This window comes from Doryrhamphus excisus, chromosome 16 (genome assembly GCF_030265055.1).
Source record: "Doryrhamphus excisus isolate RoL2022-K1 chromosome 16, RoL_Dexc_1.0, whole genome shotgun sequence".
NCBI classification, from domain to species: Eukaryota; Metazoa; Chordata; class Actinopteri; order Syngnathiformes; family Syngnathidae; genus Doryrhamphus; species Doryrhamphus excisus.
In genome coordinates, this window is record NC_080481.1 from 7,041,918 (window position 1) to 7,061,132 (window position 19,215).

At 45.8% G+C, this 19,215-nt stretch overlaps 2 protein-coding genes and 1 pseudogene across 2 annotated transcripts; all 3 read left to right on the forward strand.

Moving 5' to 3' along the window:
* The first annotated feature begins 2,504 nt into the window (after nt 1-2,504).
* On the forward strand, nt 2,505-4,760 carry LOC131104558 (putative methyltransferase DDB_G0268948). Its single transcript, XM_058051870.1, has 6 exons — nt 2,505-2,746; nt 2,856-3,016; nt 3,205-3,418; nt 3,872-3,975; nt 4,046-4,183; nt 4,543-4,760. The coding sequence occupies exons 1-6, from the start codon at nt 2,639-2,641 to the stop codon at nt 4,628-4,630; spliced, it is 813 nt and encodes a 270-aa protein (XP_057907853.1). The 5' UTR covers nt 2,505-2,638; the 3' UTR covers nt 4,631-4,760.
* A 4,143-nt stretch (nt 4,761-8,903) lies between these two features.
* On the forward strand, nt 8,904-12,628 carry LOC131104551 (putative methyltransferase DDB_G0268948). Its single transcript, XM_058051857.1, has 6 exons — nt 8,904-9,718; nt 9,839-9,999; nt 10,113-10,326; nt 11,997-12,100; nt 12,179-12,316; nt 12,488-12,628. Exons 1-6 carry the CDS (start codon nt 9,497-9,499, stop codon nt 12,573-12,575), a joined length of 927 nt encoding a protein of 308 aa, XP_057907840.1. The 5' UTR covers nt 8,904-9,496; the 3' UTR covers nt 12,576-12,628.
* Nucleotides 12,629-14,700: 2,072 nt separating this feature from the next.
* LOC131104566 (putative methyltransferase DDB_G0268948) lies at nt 14,701-18,882 on the forward strand (annotated as a pseudogene).
* The last annotated feature ends 333 nt before the right edge of the window (nt 18,883-19,215 follow it).

Consider the following 19,215-nt stretch of genomic DNA (forward strand, 5'->3'; position numbering starts at 1 on the left):
CATTGGTTATCCAGACCCAACCGCAGTATTAGATTCAGTATGAATAAATGGAATATTTTCGTAGTTACAGCATAGTTAATGTCGTTCTAAATACAGTTTTTGTATTATCAGAGCCCTGTAGATATGAAATAACATCCCTAGAGTAATCTATTCATTGTTTCCACCACACCCAGGAAGAAAGGCTAAAGAGAATAAGCAGCTTAGCTGTTGAGACTGGACATACACACACTGTGCAGATGTTCCATGTTCACAATGAATCTGCATTCAATAAAGACCAAAGTTTCAGTCGTTTTGTGCACATGTTGCATTCTAAGCCTGCAAAAAGTCCTGAAAGCTCCCTGATGGCCATCGATCCGTGTCTAAGCCCACGAGGTCCCAGACTCCTCCTTCACTGCCAACCCGCTGCTAATTAAACATCAGAGCTTAACGAATTCACGTCGCTAACGAGGTTGGATGGAAAGGTCAGGGCTATCATGCTCGCTTTCAGCTGGACACCGTCAATAACGAGCGTGGCGAGAGAAGACAGGTGTACGGGGAGCTAATGGTGCAAAGGGTAAAGAGGGTGGGGGCAAGTTAAAACGCCGACAGCTTTTCAGACATTCAGATTCAAAGCCTCGCTGAGCTTGTCGTAAAAAGCAGTGTACTCATAGCACTTTACAAAAGCCCTGGCGGTGTTGCATTTTACAGGTCGTTAACTGTACATTTCCAACAGCGATAAGAATTCCAGCTTCTTAAGTTTATTCCAGACTTCAACTTGGGAGACTTGATGGCGAAAGAGGACGAAGAGGAAGTCAGAAAGGATGAAGATAATAGCTGGTGGACGCCATTTGTTTGATTTGGACTCAGAAGTGCTTTCGTCGGTGTAAATGACCGCCCAACACCCCCATCAACCAAACCCCTCCGTGACCTATATACGCTATCGCCCATTCATCAGTTATCTTATGGGCACAGAATCAGGATTGATTGGTTCAATTAAACTGGCCTTTAATATAATCTGTTTAATCCATTTCTGCCATCAAAGCCAATACTTACCTCTCTCAGCTGCAGAGCAGGATTACTGGCCTTCCTTTCATATTTGCACCTCAAGTGAAGCTTTAATGGATCAAGATTTGAGAAAGCAAACAATGAACTCACATCACAAGGAAAATAAATTGCTGGCCTTGTTCACAATTTCCTGAAATTCTCACATTTGAGCGGGCAGCTGCAGAACTGCTCTTACACCGCCTGAAATTTCCAGAGGGAAGTGGGATTTGATACTCAATACCATCCATCTAACTCCTACCACCACCCCCCAGCACCCGGCACGTCTCCACGCTCACATTGTTGAGAAATGGAGGAAAATCAGCCTGCAGGCATTGTCAAATGCAGAGGATGCCTTTTAAAGGTGTATTGCACAGGCGCAGAAATTATCCAAAACCAAGAACACACAAACAAGAACATGCTGCAGTCACGTAAATGTTGTAGGACGGGGGTCTCAAATTGAACTATGGACTGCTGGAGGTCGAGTCTGCGTTTTCCACAAAAAAAGATTTCAACTATTCCAAATGTTACTTTAAAAAAATGTAAAAATATAATGTAGTATTGTCCTTTTTAATGATTCCCGATAATAGTAGTAGTACTTACCTGTTACATGTTGTGCTGTCATTTTTGTGTCCATGCCATTATTGAAGTTAGTGTTCTGTCTCGTGGTGCACCTGTTAATTCCACGCATAGTTCAACGCTGGTTGTTTCTAGCCTAATTAAAGAGCCTCTTCTTTTTTAGCAAGCTGAAGCGCCTCTGGCTGTCTCTTGTGGGGCCCATGACTGCCACAATATATATATAATATTCATATAAAACATCCAGTGTGTGCAGACCACGCTAACACGACACTGTGGTGTCAAGCCGGGGCCATGTTAAAACATCCAAAAGCAAATACAACAGAAAAATGCTGAAATTACCCAAAACACCAAAAACACAAATGCATGTTTGTCAGGCTACGGGAGGTGCTGACGAACCGAGGAATATCCGGAAAAATGCAAATAAAAAATGCATATCAAAATTCAGGCCCTCTTGACAAGAGCTGTGAAATGATTAAAAATGTTAATCAAATTAATCACACTTTTAAAATAAATGAATTATTTTAGCCCTTTATGCCCTTTTTGGGGTATTTTATGATATTTGTATGTAGCTCCAAATGAACTGAAAAAATAAATCACACGTCTGAAAATCTATTTACCTCCACTCGTCTCTTTAACACAGAGAGGTGATGATGTGACTGTACAATAGAAGAGCGCATATTTGGTGCAGTTTTAACCCAAATCGTATTGTTCACACAAGGTGCATAAAGGACACTACAGCGTTTGAACAACACTTTTAATATTGGACAAGTTGGCTATCCATTGTTTCCCCATGGCTTCACAGATGACCGCTTGTGTTAACTTAACCCATTAACTTTGTTTGTCTGGGACCTCTTACGTTTGAGCAAACCAACATACATGCTCTTCTACTGCCATCTACTGTTGCTTTCATGCAAATACAGATGCAGGAGGAAGAACAAAAAAGAAAAGAAACCGCCAACCCACTCTTAAGGCTCATTTCATTGGCAAACGAGTCAAGTTGGAGGAGCAAGGGGATCAGTCCGGTGCTCCCGCGGGAATCATGGCGTTTAGAATGTATGAAGGAAAAGATCATGTGAAAGCCTATCTTCACTACAGAGTGACTCCCCAAGAAATGATCAACAGGATTATGGACTTTATGAAACCAAAGGTATGTTTGTCAACGCATGCCAATGGGCTGATGTTATGCAACACATTCAAATTCAGTTCGGTTGCCTTGGAGCTTCTGAGCAAGTTGCATTAAATGTCATCCTATTTAGGCGCAACAGAAATTCAACCTTGCAGTGGATGTTGGGTGCGGTAACGGTAAGGGGACCATACTCTTGGCCCCCTTCTTCGACCAGGTTCTTGGGACAGACGTTAGTCATGCCCAGCTGGAGTTGGCTCGGGCTAACAGTCTTTGCTCAAATGTGAATTACAGGTGAGACGAAATTAGGGCTTGACCAGGTGGACTGCAGTTCCTTTTGGCAAATGATTTTATGGCAAATGATGCCCCTTGAAACTGGTACTGGAGATTCTGGATATCTATGTCATGGTGGTGAAACCTCACGTTGCTCTCCGCTAGACTTTCTAACCTCTCCCTACACTGTCCTCCTCCCCCGTCTCTAGTCAGTGTCCTGCAGAAGAACTCCCGTTTGAGTCGAGCACAGTTGACCTTGTGACGGCCATGACAGCGGCCCACTGGTTCGATCGCTCACGCTTCCTGACGGAGGCCGACCGCATACTGAAGTCCAATGGTTGCCTGGCCCTGTTCAGCTACACTATGGACATGGAGCTGGAGTATGGCAGTGCCACAAGTGCACTGAACAACATCTGTGATGAGGTGATTTTTCAAATCATCTCGACGGGTATCAAGAAGAGAAAGCTCTGGGGGTACGGCAAGTAGTGCATAGATAAGGAGTGCAGCAAATTGGAACCTCTAAGACTGGGGTGTCCATTGTTGGGAATGGAATATTTTGCCAGTACTTATTAAAAACAGTGGAAAATATTCAATTCCTAACAATTGTGATGGAACTGTATAATGTTTCATTTCACTCTGTTTTGAATAAGTATCTAACACAGTGGAACATATTCCGTTCCTAACACCTTTTTTGGCATATTGTAAACGTTGAATTGGCACAAATTCACTCTTGATGAGATATATGTAGGAACACAGCAGTCCACATTATTTCACTTCCAACCCGATCCAGATACCTTTTTATGGAATTTATGGCCCGTACCTCGGTATTTGAGTGCCTTCTTGTTTTTCTGGTCTCCAATTTCTATTTATGTTCAGTTTTATACAGCTCTGCTACCACTCAGAAACCCTTATCTGGGCACCTCCTCTTTGAAGATCTACTTAGACATGTTTGAATCCTGCACCTATCCGGACAAAGAGTGGTGAGTTTATCAGTCATATCGATCTGTGTTCCAGTTGTTCTCCCCATTTAAACTCCCTTTTTTCATCCAGGAATGGCTGTCTGAGAGTTAACAGGACGGTGACGGTAGACGGTTTCATTGGCATGGTAGAGACTTTCTCCAGCTATCAGAAGCTGATGCGCCAAGACGGCGCTGAGGCCAAACGCCTTTCTGACGACATCAGGAGCAAGTGAGACATTAACACCTGAGCTTGTCTGTGATTGAATATTTACTAACTCCTCCCCTCCTGTCCATCTGAGATGTCTGCGCTGGTCTGCTGCCGTTTACAGTGAATGACCGCTTTATTACTCGTGAAAAGCTTGCCGCTATTTAAGGCTTTGATAAGATAATGGATATACATTGCCCTACTGAAGGGACAGTAAGACCAGTTTATGGAGGGGTGATGAAATAGGATAAAAACCGATGACCCAAGGTTAAAAAACTACGGCGCTGTTATTAATTATTAGCTGCAATCTATTCACAGTCCAGCACTCTCAGTGTGTGACATGACAGTACGTTGTAATGACCTGAAGCCATCTCCTTTATCAGGCTGCTGGCCGCCATGCAGGTCTCCTCGCCAGACACGGAGCTCACCATGGTGGTCAAGTATTTCTACATGTTGGCACGCAAACCTTGATGCTTCCGACTGGCGCAAAGACAGCCAACGAAGGGTCTCTGTGGTGGACACATAAGATTAGCAAGGAAATCCTGACCTCGACAGTAAATAAAATCTGAAGGTTGAGAAGAAAGTGTGTAAACTGTTGTTTCATGTGACATTATTCCTAGTCTTCTGTGTCTTTCTTCAGCTACTACAGTAAACCTCGGATATATCGGACTCGGATATATCGGAAATTCGCTCACAACGGACAGATAAAAAAGAACCGATTTTTCTGTAATGCATTTCCAATAAAAATTCATTGCATATATCTGATTTTTCATAACGGATTTCGCCTATTTCGGACAAAATCTCCAGTCCCGTTCCAATGCATTTCCATTAAATTTCCCTCGCATATACGTATCGGATGGCCGCATCGTTATGCTAATCTTGTTGATGTCACTGGCTATTGTCTTTCTCCTGGCTCCAGATTTAGGACAAATATAAAAGTGAGTGACGTCAATAATACTAGCACAGCAGTGAATGAGATCTTAACCTCACTATTGGAAATAACGTAGGCCTGACGGGCGTAACAGGGCCTAGCTTAAATTAAAGTTAAATTCTCATTACCTTATGTCTCTTTTCATTGCCCAGTCCAGGTACATTGGAAACATAGTCAAGGAAGTGCCTTTTTATAACGGATAAAATCCGATTTACGCATATACCGGATATAAATCCGATATATGCGTAAAACGGACATTTTCCGGTATAAGCGAAATCCGTTATATGCGTATATCGGACAAAACCATTGGGAACAATTGAATCCGATATATCCGAGGTTTACTGTATTACATAGATCAACAAATGTCAAGTGTGAACACACCCATAGCAAAAAAAGAGCCATTGTGATAATTCCATTATCGTCATGAAAGAAACAAGCATCAAATAACTATTTCAATATCAACCTGGAGTGGAGTGAGAAGCAAGGTTATAGGCTCTCAATAGAATTTGGCAGACATTTTCAGTGTTTTCGAAAATTTCGAAAATTCTCAATTGCCAACATGTGAAGGGAGAACTTTGACAGGCGCTGTCTGAGATAAAATATTAGTTGGGTTTTTTTTACTGAAATGATGAATTGACAATCCAAGAATCGGGTTTATTTGTAGTGCTAACTGTAATCAATGTGTTTTACTCACTTTTTTCCCCTCCTACGAGATTTTGGTAAGGTAAGGGCAAGGCGAGCCACTGGTTTGCCCGCCCGTGCTTCCTCTGCTGGGCTTTGCGGTAGATATGGAGCTGGAATATGGCAATGCGGCTGCTTGGCGCGTGAGCGGTTAGCGTGCAGGCCTCACAGCTAGGAGACCTGAGTTCAATTCCACCTTCGGCCATCTCATGTTCTCCCCGTGCACGTGTGGGTTTTCGCCGGGTGCTCCGGTTTCCTCCCACATTCCAAAAACATGCTAGGTTTGCTTATTATTTATTTATTTTATTATTTTGTGTCGTCCATCCTTCCATCTTCTATGTCGCTTACCCTCGGGGGGGTATACTGCTTCCTCGGGGTGTTTCACAAATACTGCTGCCCTTCCCTGATCTGTATACTAAATGAACCACATTCCAGCGCCTCTTGAGTCAGCCAGTCAAGCACCGAGCAAGTGTCATTTCTGTGAATGCTAATCAGGCAATGGCTTTATTTGCAAAACAAAGGTGGATAATTGTAGCCCGCTGAGTTGTTTATTTTAAACCACCCAGACTTTTGGCTGTCTTGTGTGCATTCGGGTAAGAACACCCGGGGACTTCTTTTAAATGGTATAAATTGTTGTTGGGGCCGAATAAAATAACTGGAGTTTGAAAGTAAATGGCAATGCATACATTGCTGCAATTTTGCAGCATAAAGCCAGGCGTGATCATGGTTGAAACATGTCTTGCACTGCACTGTAATTACTCCAGGTACAGCATGTCATACATTGCACACATACCTTTGGAGGTCTTCAGCAAAACTGGTTTACACTTTCTTGTTTTGGGCTTTTTTTTCTTTCTCCAATTTAAGAAATAAAAATTCTCCCCACTTGGGTGTTAAAAAAATATTTGAGCCCTGCAAAGTCAGCCACAACAAGGAGACGGAAGACCAAAACTGCGGGTTGCCGACCCCTGCATGTGCTCGGGCCCATTGAACACTGCTTTAAGCAATGTCCACAAGAAACAAATATATCCCCCTAATTGAGGTTGTGTTTGGTAAAGTACGGATATACAGTATAACTGTCACGCCCTGTGTGGGTTCCCAAGTGACAGTTTGGGTTTGAGTTTACTGTCTGGGCTTTGGTTTCCGTTTTGCACGCTCTTATTTTGTATATGACTTCCTGTTTTTCCTCGTCAGCCTCCGTTGTCATAGTCACCCACACTTGTCCCTAATTTTAGTGTCTATTTAGTTCAGGGGTGTGCTTCTCCCTATGTGGGATCATTATAGTTTGTCCTTCTGCTTCCTGAGTTGCTTCTTTCCTGCTGCTGCAATTTTTGCAAGAAATAGATATTTTTACCTGCATTTGGTCCTGCTCTCTGCATCCTGGGGTCGAACCTTAAAGCTCTCAAGCCGAACCGTGAGAGAATGATCCCACCAAATGACGACGACCTCGCGGCGAACGATTTCTGGACTTTTCAAAGCCATGGAAGACGAGGAGATGGCGAGACCGCCATGGGAACTGGAGGACATGGTGCGCGGGCCGGACGACACGCTCGTCTCAATGTGGTTTTTATCCCGGACCCACCGACGACACTCCAGATCGGCCGCGACGCCCACGCAAGCCGCGGCGCCGGAAGGCGAAGCCACGCTCGTTCTCCCCTCCACGCCAAGCCAAGGTGCTCCCGCCCTCATACCCTGCCGGCCTCGGCAAACCCGACGACGATCTCGAGTTCGACGAGTGGACCCGGCAGATTTTCAAGGCGTTGGAGCAGGCGTGTGCCAGGTACACGCCGGAGGAGCTGGAGACCATGGTATGGGGGCCGGACTGCACGCTAGTGCCCATGGCTTCCGCTGCACACCCTCCGACGCGGCGGCGTCGCCAACGCACGGCACGTCGCCAAGAGGTGTGGCCGCCCTCTTCCGCCTCGCCATGTCACGCCACGGCACAGCTCTACCCTCTCGCTGTTGCTGAGTCGCAGCCCGTCGTGCACCCACCGACTGCTCACGTGCCAAGCGGCGAGGCGTCCCGGATTCCTCCAGTGCCCAAGCCACGCAGCCCCAGGTGTTCTCAAGACCCGGCTCCCATGCCAAGCTGCGTGACGGCCCAAAGTTCTCCGGTGCCCAAGCCGCGCAGCTCCAGGGGTTCCCAAGACCCGGCTCCCGTGCCAAGCTGCTTGGCGTCTCAGATTCCGCCAGTGCCCAAGCCACGCAGCCCCAGGGGTTTCCAAGACCCGGCTCCTGTGCCAAGCTGCGTGACGTCTCGGATTCCTCCAGTGCCCAAGCCACGCAGTCCCAGGGGTTCCCAAGACCCGGCTCCCGTGCCAAGCTGCGTGGCGTCCCGGATTCCGCCTGTGCCCAAGCCGCGCAGCCCCAGGGGTTCCCAAGACCCGACAAGCTGCGTGGCGTCCCGGATTCCGCCTGTGCCCAAGCCGCGCAGCCCCAGGGGTTCCCAAGACCCGGCTCCCGCGCCATGCTGCGTGGCGTCTCAGATTCCTCCGGTGCCCAAGCCACGCAGCCCCAGAGGTCCCCAAGACCCGGCTCCTGTGCCAAGCTGCGTGGCGTCTCAGATTCCTCCGGTGCCCAAGCCGCACAGCTTCAAGCCCAAACAAGTGGCTGTGGCCGGGACGGCTGACCTGGAGGAGCCAGTGACCCTCCTACAAGCCTTCCTCCTCCCTTCCCTGGTTTCGGTTCCTGCTGAAGATGGCGTCTGGTATCCGCCTTCGAGAGGGGGGGACTAGTGCTACCCACTGGGCTACGCGGGAAGCACAGCCCAGTCCACCTTGGACGCTTGGATGCGTCACCGTCGCTGCGTCGGGCCCGGACGCCGCCTGCTTCTACACTCCCTGCCGGAGCCCAGGTTCTGCACCCAGGGCGCCCCCCTGAGGAGGCCTACCTCGCACATAGTCAAGGGCGCCCCCTGGAGAGTGCTTACCACCTCCACCGACCCAACCATTCCCTCCATCACATGGAGGGGTCTTGCTGGCTCTACCGGGCCTGCCGCCCCGGCCGACCCCCTGAAGGGGCCCGTCGGCGACCCACCTCCGGTCCCTCGTTGACTTTTAACTGTTTTGGACGTCCTTGAGGGATCCCTGGGATCCGTCCTTGAGGGGGGTGTACTGTCACACCCTGTGTGGGTTCCCAAGTGACAGTTTGGGTTTGAGTTTCCTGTCTGGGCTTTGGTTTCTGTTTTGCACGCTCTTATTTTGTATATGACTTCCTGTTTTTCCTCGTCTGCCTCCGTTGTCATAGTCACCCACACCTGTCCCTAATTTCAGTGTCTATTTAGTTCAGGTGTGTGCTTCTCCCTATGTGGGATCATTATAGTTTGTCCTTCTGCTTCCTGAGTTGCTTCTTTCCTGCTGCTGCAGTTTTTGCAAGACATAAATATTTTTACCTGCATTTGGTCCTGCTCTCTGCATCCTGGGGTCGAACCTTAAAGCTCTCGAGACCGACAGTGACAATAACCATGGGGGGTTTTCACCCGAGATGCATTCAGGGGGAGGACAGCAAAGCAACTCTAGTTTGCACCTCAACTGAAGCTTTAATGGATTTGATAAAGCAAACAAACTGTGAACTGTGTGTGTGTGAGTCCAACTGTGAAACATATATATATATTTTTTTTTTTTATCACAAAATGTCTATGTTAGCAGCCCGTCAGCACGGAACCAGAACTGGAAGTCTCCGTTGACTGCAGACTACACGTTCTTATACTGCCATCTACTGTTCAGTTCATGCAAATGGAAAACAAACATGACACATTAACACTCCTCTCTTTGCTTTTCATCACTGGCAAACGTGTCAACTTGGAGCACCAACAACACGTCCGGTGCTCTGCTGGAATCATGGCTATAAGACTATATGAAGAAAAAGATTATGTTGCTACCTACATGCAGTACAGAACAGAAAATCCTCAAGAAGTGATCAACAGGATGATGGACTTTATGAAAGCAAAGGTATGTTTGTGAATGCTAACAGGATAGTAATTTAACTCGCTCAAATTGAGCTTATGTGCTTTGAAGCTTCATTAAGTTACATTAAAAACACACATCCACATCTCATGTCATCCTGTTTAGGTGCAACAGAAGTTCAACCTTGCAGTGGATGTTGGATGTGGTAATGGTAAAGGGACCAAACTCTTGGCCCCCTTCTTCCATCAGGTTGTTGGGACAGACGTGAGTCCCGCCCAACTGGAGAATGCCCAGGCTTATAGCCTTTGTCCAAATGTGACTTACAGGTGAGACAAAATTAGGACTTGGCCAGGTGGAATGCGGTCCACTGAAATTTTAAGGTTACTTACGTCGGTTGAAACTAACACACTAATACTTTGTCCGGCCACTGAATCTCCAGGCAGTGTCCTGCAGAGGAACTCCCGTTCGAGTCCGGCCAAGTTGACCTTGTGACGTCCATGACAGCAGCACACTGGTTTGACCGCCCGCGCTTCCTGACAGAGGCCGACCGCGTGCTGAAGCCTTATGGCTGCCTGGCCCTGCTCGGCTTCACGTTGGACATGGAGCTGGAGTACGGGAATGCCACTAGTGCCCTTAACAACATATGTGAAGAGGTGATTTTTAAGTTATTAACACTCACATTCACAGCTATGGACATATTAAATTCTCCATTTAAGCTAACATGCATAATTTTTGGGATGTGAGAGGAAAAAAAAGAACTGAGAGAACATTCAAACGTTCCTGGACCTTTTGCATTTGAGACTGCTAACAGTACATCACTGTATAGCCACACAATGCGTACGCGTATGTCAAAATATTCACATAAAGATACGGCCCCAAAAGACTAGCAGAACTGTAGCATATTTACATGAAGAGACAGCGCATGTGTCATGTTTTCTCTTATATGTAATTTCTGCTCGCTTTTAAGCTGGGCCTTGTCTCTGGTTCATGTTGGGTTGACATTTGGGCTCCTGTGAACCGCACATCACAGCATACCTGTCAACATTTGCATTTGAAAAGAAGGGACATTTTCCACAAAATCAGGGAACATAATGGACATTTCCGATGCAAGCGGGGAAGTTATGGACTTGACTGTCAATAAAGCATGGATACTGATGAAATGGGAGAGCAACGGGAAAAAAGGGCAAAATGTGGTTCTTCTCCAGTAAATATGGAGGTTGAGAGATATGCTTGCAAGTGGACCGAGAGCCCTTTTTAAGCGTCTGGTGCACACAAGGATTGGGTGGATTGAGCCGAAAGAATTGCACTAGCAGAGCAAAACCACCAGCTGGTTTTAACTAAACCTCACATGACAAGTGCAAACACACCGATAGCAAACAAGAGGAGCAGTTAGGCAAATTTTAAAAACATAATATTAAACTATTTTATGGTTATTCATGAAACAGTCATCAAACAACTGTCCAAATATGATCCGTGTCTGGGGGCTCCACGGTGGACTCTTGTGCCTCTGGTGCTGGGGTGCTCCTCCGTGATAGAGCTCTAGGAGTGGGTGAGATCTGCCAGCTGTTCCTTGGGGTACTGGATGCCATCTTGGTTGACCCAACTCTGTAGCGTCACATGGACATCGAGGGTGGTGACTCTGCAATTGCAGATCAGAGGGTAAATAGTAAAATGGTCTTTCACTTGTGTAGCGCTTTTCCACCTCAAAGGCACTCAAAGCACTTTAACACCGTTAGCACATTTACCTACTGATGAAAAATGGGGGGTTCAGTATCTTGCCCAAGGATACTTTGACATGACCACAGTCGAACGGAGGATCGAACCCTCAACCTTAGGTTGGGAGCAACCACTCGACCACATGCCGCCCGCGGCTTGGCTCAAGGTGTGTTCCAAATATTGTAGAATCAAATTGATCAGCTTTACTGGTACGGTTTGTTCAGGGCTTCTGGAGAGGAGGGTCTGGTGCCTAGTTGACTGTCGGAGGATGGCATACCACCTAATTCAGGCTGTTCACTTTCTGTTTGACTGGTCTCAGAGCTAAGAGATCGGGTGAGAAGCACTGTAGCTTCCAGGAACTGGATGAAGCACCCCTGAGTTTCACATCGTTGGTTATTCACGAAACAGTCCTCAAACCAGAAAAACATGACCAGAGTTGATGCTGTGTGAACTTTGGAGAAGCTGCAGTCTCACTCCCTGTGTGAGGTTGTCCATGTTTGTGGCTCAAGCTTGTATTGCATCACACTAATTACTGCAGTATGTTCTTACATTGTAAACAAGTTTCTACCGTCATGTTTCTTTGTCTTCACTAACTATTTATGGTCAGTTTTATGCAGCTTTGCAACCCTTCAGTCATCCTTATCTGGGCTCCTCCTTGTCCAAAATCTACTTCGACATGTTTGAATCCTGCACCTATCCGGACAAAGAGTGGTGAGGGGCTCAGTCATATCTTGACTTGCTGAAGTTCCCCCCACTTCCATCCCCATTTAAACTCATTTTTTCATTCAGGAATGATTGTTTAAGAATTAACAGCACGGTGACGATAAACAGTTTCATCGGTATGGTAGAGACTGCCAGCGGGTACCAGAAGCTGAAGCACCAGGAGGCCACTGAGGCCAAACGCCTTTCTGACGACATCAGGAACAAGTGAGACACTAATTATCTCATTGTTAAATTGAATAAAATGAAATGGAATAAAAACTGAGGACACAGGATAAAAAGCTGTGGTGCTGTTTTTTTAGCAGCAATTCAAAGCTCACCCCTCAGTGTGTGGTTGGACAGTACATTGTAACGACCTGAAGCTGTCTCCTTTCTCAGGCTTATGGCCGCCATGCAGGTGTCCTCACCAGAAACAGAGCTCACCATGGTGGTCAAGTATTTCTACATGTTTGCACGCAAACCTTGATCCTTCTGACTGGCCCAGAGACAAAGAAGTGAAAGGTCTCTCTGGAGGACACCCACCCTGCATCCAGATTTCTCAATAAAATCTGAAAGTTGAGAAGAGTGTTGCTTCATTTAACATTATTTTTACTCTTAAAAAATCACAAATATATACATGACAAAGACGTCAACGAATGCATGCAGTCAAAGTCCGATTCCCTCTCCCTTTCTCCCTTTCTGAAGACCGGAGCTGCTGATTGCCGACTCCTGCATTGCCATCAGCTTCAAGCAATGTCCAACACAACAAATATAGCCTCCTTATGGAGGTCATGTTTCCCCAAGCCTACAGGCAAATGGTTGCATAGCACCTCAAGTTTGCACCTTAAGGCAATTGTGCCAACTTGGAGCAGCAAATGTGTGGAGACCACTCTGGTGCTCCGCTGGAATCATGGCCTTAAGACTGTTTGAAGAAAAAGAGCATGTTGCTGCCTACATGAAGTACAGAGTAGAGAATCATGAAGAAGTGATCAACAGGATGATGGACTTTATGAAACCAAAGGTATGTTTGTGAATGGAAACAGGCAGCAACCTGGCCTGGCATTATGTAACTCATTCAAATTCAGTGTGTGCTTTGGAGGTTTTCCATCAGTTTTTTTCCAACATTTAAGTCAGAAAAGTAGATATCGGTTGTCCTAGAAGTTGAAAGATTACATCATAGTCAAATATGCATATCATTTGTATATGGTGATGTGAAATGCTGTAGGAAAAAGTACAACCTCATAGGAGACATAAAAGTAAGTAAAAACACCTTAATGGAGACCTTTTATCCTTTTTCTGATCTATGAATATAGAATGTTGTATTCTCATGTTGATAAATGATGCCAGGAGGTTTGCGCATTTGGAAGTGCGCCCTGAAAGAAGTTTGGGATGGCTCAAAACCCTCGGTTTCAGAGGGCGTTGTAAAACTGGAGGTTTGTGATGTCACACATGGGCGGTGTGCTGTCCTTACAACACGTGTCTGTATGCTGCTAGAAAGCCAGGGAACCAATGAAAAAAACACGCATACAAGGCTTGCTTTTCTTGTTTTATGAAGCTTTCTTGTAAAAAATAAGTGGTAACTGAAACATACAGAAAAAATAAATTCAAATACTGCTCATGTTGCAGGCTGTTTATGAGGTTTCCCGTTTCGTTTCTGCCGTGAGGCCAGCCTGCTTTTCACCAAGAGAAAACCAACAAAGCTTTTCTATATGTGAGAGCACTCTCTAGTGGCCCAAAACGATATCTTCTGGAGAAGATGTCTCACTCTGTAAACTTTCTAACCTGAGCGTTTTTAACAATATTTATTAGAACTTTTAGCTATTTATTACTTTCCTTTTAACTAACTTATGAAAATTGTGAATTATTAATGTCTTTGGTCCAAAGACATGACAGGCAGGCTTCCTTATATGGGCGTGCACTGTAGGCCCGATAAGCTGGCTGCCCTCCCCCAAGCTCTGCTTCTGCGTTGACGTTGTTAGCAATGGCCTCAGCCTGCTGAAGCCAATGTTACTTGGTCGTGGGGAGAGTAAGAAGTAAGTAATGATTTATCAGTGTCCTACCTGGGTTTGTGCAGAAAGTCTTCATGGAGCGTAAAGAATGAATTGTGAATGCATTACCCAATGAGGTTGTTTTTTTCCAACTACAGAACAGTGCATAAACCCAATGAGAATTGTATGCAGGCAAAGACCATTTTCTCAACCCGTCCTAAATTTGAACTCAGCAAAAAAATCAGCATTTTCCCCACTCGGGTGTTTAAAAATATTCAGGCTGTCCAACTGTGTAAGAGTTGATTTAATCACAAAAACGTCCCTGTTAGCAGCCTGTTGTCATGGAAGCGGAACCGGAAGTCATTGTCTCCAGGCTCTGTACCCCTTCAGCGGTTGACGGCTACATGCCTTTACTTTTCTTTTGAAGTTTGGCTAGACTTGGACTTCACAGTTCATTGATTTTGACATTGGAACATACCTTCATACACGTTATACTGCCATCTGCTTGTCAGGTGGTGTCAATGCAGATGCAAAGGGCGCAAAAACAACAACCCTCTTCCTGTTGTGTTTATTCAACTTGGAGCAGCAAGCACAAGCAGACAAGTCTGATGCTCTGCTGGAATCATGGCCTTAAGACTGTTTGAAGAAACAGAGCATGCTGCGGCCTACATGAAGTACAGACGAGAGAATCATCAAGAAGTAATCAACAGGATGATGGACTTTATGAAACAAAAGGTATGTTTGTGAATGGAAACATGCAGCAGCCTTTGGTGTTTTGTAACCCATTTAATCCAACTGATGTGGTTTGGAGCTTCTTAACAAGTTGCATTAAAGGGGACCTAATATGCAAATTTTTCAGCCCTTTGAATTGAGTTGTGGACTCCTATAGAGCAGCTACACACAATGAACAGCACAGAAAGCTTTCTACAGAAACTGTACCTATTCCAGCTGTATTTCGTTGGATTTCGTGTTTTCTGTGAAAACGGTCTGTTTTAATGTATTCCACCCACAGCCCACCTCAAGGCAAGCACACTTCGCTGTGGTTGGCCCGTGTGAGCCATTGCGAGCAACGTAAACAGGGAAAAAGAAAAAAGGGCAGGGGAAGCAGAGTTTGGAGGGGGGGCTTATAGCCACACCCATATAAGATAGTCTTCACCTTTGTGACATCACAAAGGGCCAGTTTTACCACACCTTCTGAAACAGAGCGTTTTCAGCCATTCCAAACTTCTTTCATGGCTCATTATGGCTTTCATTATCTGGTCTGCTTTAAAATCACACATTTCATGTCATCCCTTTTAGGTGCAACAGAAGTTCAACCTTGCAGTGGATGTTGGATGCGGTCATGGTAAAGGGACCATGCTCTTGGCCCCCTACTTCGACCAGGTTGTTGGAATAGACGTGAGTTCTGCCCAGCTGAAGATGGCGGAGGACAATAGCCTCTGTCCAAATGTGACTTACAGGTGAGGCAAAATTAGGGCTTGGCCAGGTGGAATGCAGTCTATTGAAATTTTAAGGTCAATTATGTCAGTGGAAATAATAATAAAAATAATACAAGGTGGTGAAACTTGGACTTCAGCTGGATTTGCAGTGTTGCTCTCCGTCTAACTTTCTAACCCCTCTCCTTACTTGTCTCCTACTATTACTAAACCTCTAGGCAGTGTCTTGCAGAAGAACTGCCGTTTGAGTCGCGGCAGGTCGACCTTGTGATGGCCATGATGGCAGCCCACTGGTTCGACCGGCCGCGATTCTTGACGGAAGTTGACCGCGTGCTGAAGCCCAATGGCTGCCTGGCCCTGCTCGGCTTCCCGATGGAAATGGAGCTGGAATATGGCAATTCCACAAGTGTGCTTAACAACATCTGTGAGGAGTTGATTTAAAAAAAATGCCTTCAGTTGTATCAGGTAGCGGGGACCTCAAAGGTAGCTCAGAGGACACCCGGGACTGATCACCAGTCAATCACAGGGCACATCACAACAAACAGCTATTAACACAACTACGGACAGTTTTGAATGCAGTTTTGCACCCCCACATTGTGTATGCTTATAACAAAAATGTGGCAAAAGTCCACCAGAACTGTAACATATTGACCCGAACATACAGAGACAGCGCTTGTGCCGCATTTTCTCTTATATAATTGTCATTTCTGCATGCTCTTGTTGTAATTACAAGCTGTGTCGACGTTTGAGATCATTACATTACACTTGAAAGCATCGCACGAACAGAGCAAACACACCAGAGTTGGTTTTAAGCAAATCTCACATGGTAAGTGTGAACACACCCTTCACCAACAGGAGCTCATTTTGAGGTAATGGTTATTCGTGAAACAGTCATCAAAGAACTGTCTAATTCAAATATGCTGATGATCACGGCACACATTCCCATGCCTGGGGGCTCCACAGTGGACTCTCCTGTGTGTGGGTGTGGGGAGATCCTCAGCGCTGTTGGTTGGGGGGACCCTGGATGCTGGGTGGGTTCCCGTGCCTGCGTAATGGCATGCATGATTGTGGTTCAAACATGCGCCACACTGTAATTACTGTAATATGTTCTTCCATCGAAACATGCCTTTATTACCTTTTTATTTCTTTGGAAATGAAAGGAATGACTGTCTAAGAGTTAACCGCATGGTGACAGTAAACAGTTTCATCGGCATGGTCGAAACTACCATCGGGTACCAGAAATTGAAGCTCCAGGATGCTGCTGAGGCCAAACGCCTTTCTGACGACATTAGGAACAAGTGAGACATGAATCATCTCATCGTTAATCATCTCATCACATCATTTCTACTGTCGCCTGCTCTGTGATTTCACCTTGATAGTGGTCTCAACGTAAACAACATCTCCCACACTTACATACTGTACCTACACCTTTGCTATCACTCCTGACATTGACATTCCTCTTGCCTGTGATCTTGAATCTCAGTTTTCATTTTGCATCCCATCTTACCACCAGTCTCTGCCTCTCCTCTCCCCATATCGAACAACGCTGATGACAATGCTCTCCTCCTGTCTTAATGACATCGCACCCATCAAAGCCAAAATTATTACAGTCAGACACTCGGCCACCTGGTTCACGTCCACTCTATGACAGATGAAACATAGAAAGCAACAACTGGATTGCCTACACAAAAAACTGGTCTCACGTTGTAATGACCTGAAGCCATCTCCTTTCTCAGGCTGCTGGCCGCCATGCAGGTCTCCTCGGCAGAAGCGGAGCTCACCATGGTGGTCAAGTATTTCTACATGTTTGCACGCAAACCTTGATCCTTCCGACTGGTCCAAAGACAGACAAGCGGAGTGTCTCTCTGGTGGTCACGAGATTTGCAAAAAAAACTCTACCGTAAATAAAATGTGAAGGTTGATAAGAAAGAGTGTAAACTGTTGTTTCATGTTGTTTTTAGTCTTCTCTTCTGTCTCGCTCCAGGTGCTGTCATATAGACCAGTGGCTCTCCAATAGTGGGGTGCCGTAATTAACCACATTAAATTTTATGTAAATGTAATATATCAATTTTGGAAATTCCTTCATTCATTCATTTTCTACCACTTATCCTCATGAGGGTCGCGGGGGGTGCTGGAGCCTATCCCAGCTGCCTTCGGGCGAGAGACGGGGTACACCCTGGACTGGTCGCCAGCCAATCACAGGGCACATATAGACAAACAAACATTCACACTCACATTCATACCTGTGGACAATTTGGAGTGGCCAATTAACCTAGCATGTTTTTGGAATGTGGGAGGAAACCGGAGTACCCGGAGAAAACCCACACATGCACGGGGAGAACATGCAAACTCCACACAGAGATGGCCGAGGGTGGAATTGAACCCTGGTCTCCTAGCTGTGAGGTCTGCTAACCACTCATCCGCCATGCAGCCGATTTTGGAAATAATAATAATAATTTGGTTAGCATTGGTTAGCATAGCTCCCTAAGAGATCGGGTGAGAAGCACTGTAGCTTCCAGGAGCTGGATGAAGCACCCCTGAGTTTCACATCGTTGGTTATTCACGAAACAGTCCTCAAACCAGAAAAACATGACCAGAGTTGATGCTGTGTGAACTTTGGAGAAGCTGCAGTCTCACTCCCTGTGTGAGGTTGTCCATGATTGTGGTTCAAGCTTGTATTGCATCATACTGTAATTACTGCAGTATGTTCTTACATTGTAAACATTGTAAACAAGTTTCTACCGTCATGTTTCTTTGTCTTCACTAACTATTTATGGTCAGTTTTATGCAGCTTTGCGACCCTTCAGTCATCCTTATCTGGGCTCCTCCTTGTCCAAAATCTACTTCGACATGTTTGAATCCTGCACCTATCCGGACAGAGTGGTGAGGGGCTCAGTCATATCTTGACTTGCTGAAGTTCCCCCCACTTCCATCCCCATTTAAACTCATTTTTTCATTCAGGAATGATTGTTTAAGAGTTAACAGCACGGTGACGATAAACAGTTTCATCGGTATGGTAGAGACTGCCAGCGGGTACCAGAAGCTGAAGCACCAGGAGGCCACTGAGGCCAAACGCCTTTCTGACGACATCAGGAACAAGTGAGACATTAATTATCTCATTGTTAAATGGAATAAAATGTGAGGACACAGGATAAAAAGCTGTGGTGCTGTTTTTTTAGCAGCAATTCAAAGCTCACCCCTCAGTGTGTGGTTGGACAGTACATTGTAACGACCTGAAGCTGTCTCCTTTCTCAGGCTTATGGCCGCCATGCAGGTGTCCTCACCAGAAACAGAGCTCACCATGGTGGTCAAGTATTTCTACATGTTTGCACGCAAACCTTGATCCTTCTGACTGGCCCAGAGACAAAGAAGTCAAAGGTCTCTCCGGTGGACACCCACCCTGCATCCAGATTTCTCAATAAAATCTGAAAGTTGAGAAGAGTGTTGCTTCATGTAACATTATTTTTACTCTTAAAAACTCACTAATATACGTATACATGACGAAGACGTCAACGAATGCATGCAGTCAAAGTCCGATTCCCTCTCCCTTTCTCCCTTTCTGAAGACCGGAGCTGCTGATTGCCGACTCCTGCATTGCCATCAGCTTCAAGCAATGTCCAGCACGACCAATATAGCCCCCTTATGGAGGTCATGTTTCCTCAAGCCTACAGGCAAATGGTTGCATAGCACCTCAAGTTTGCAC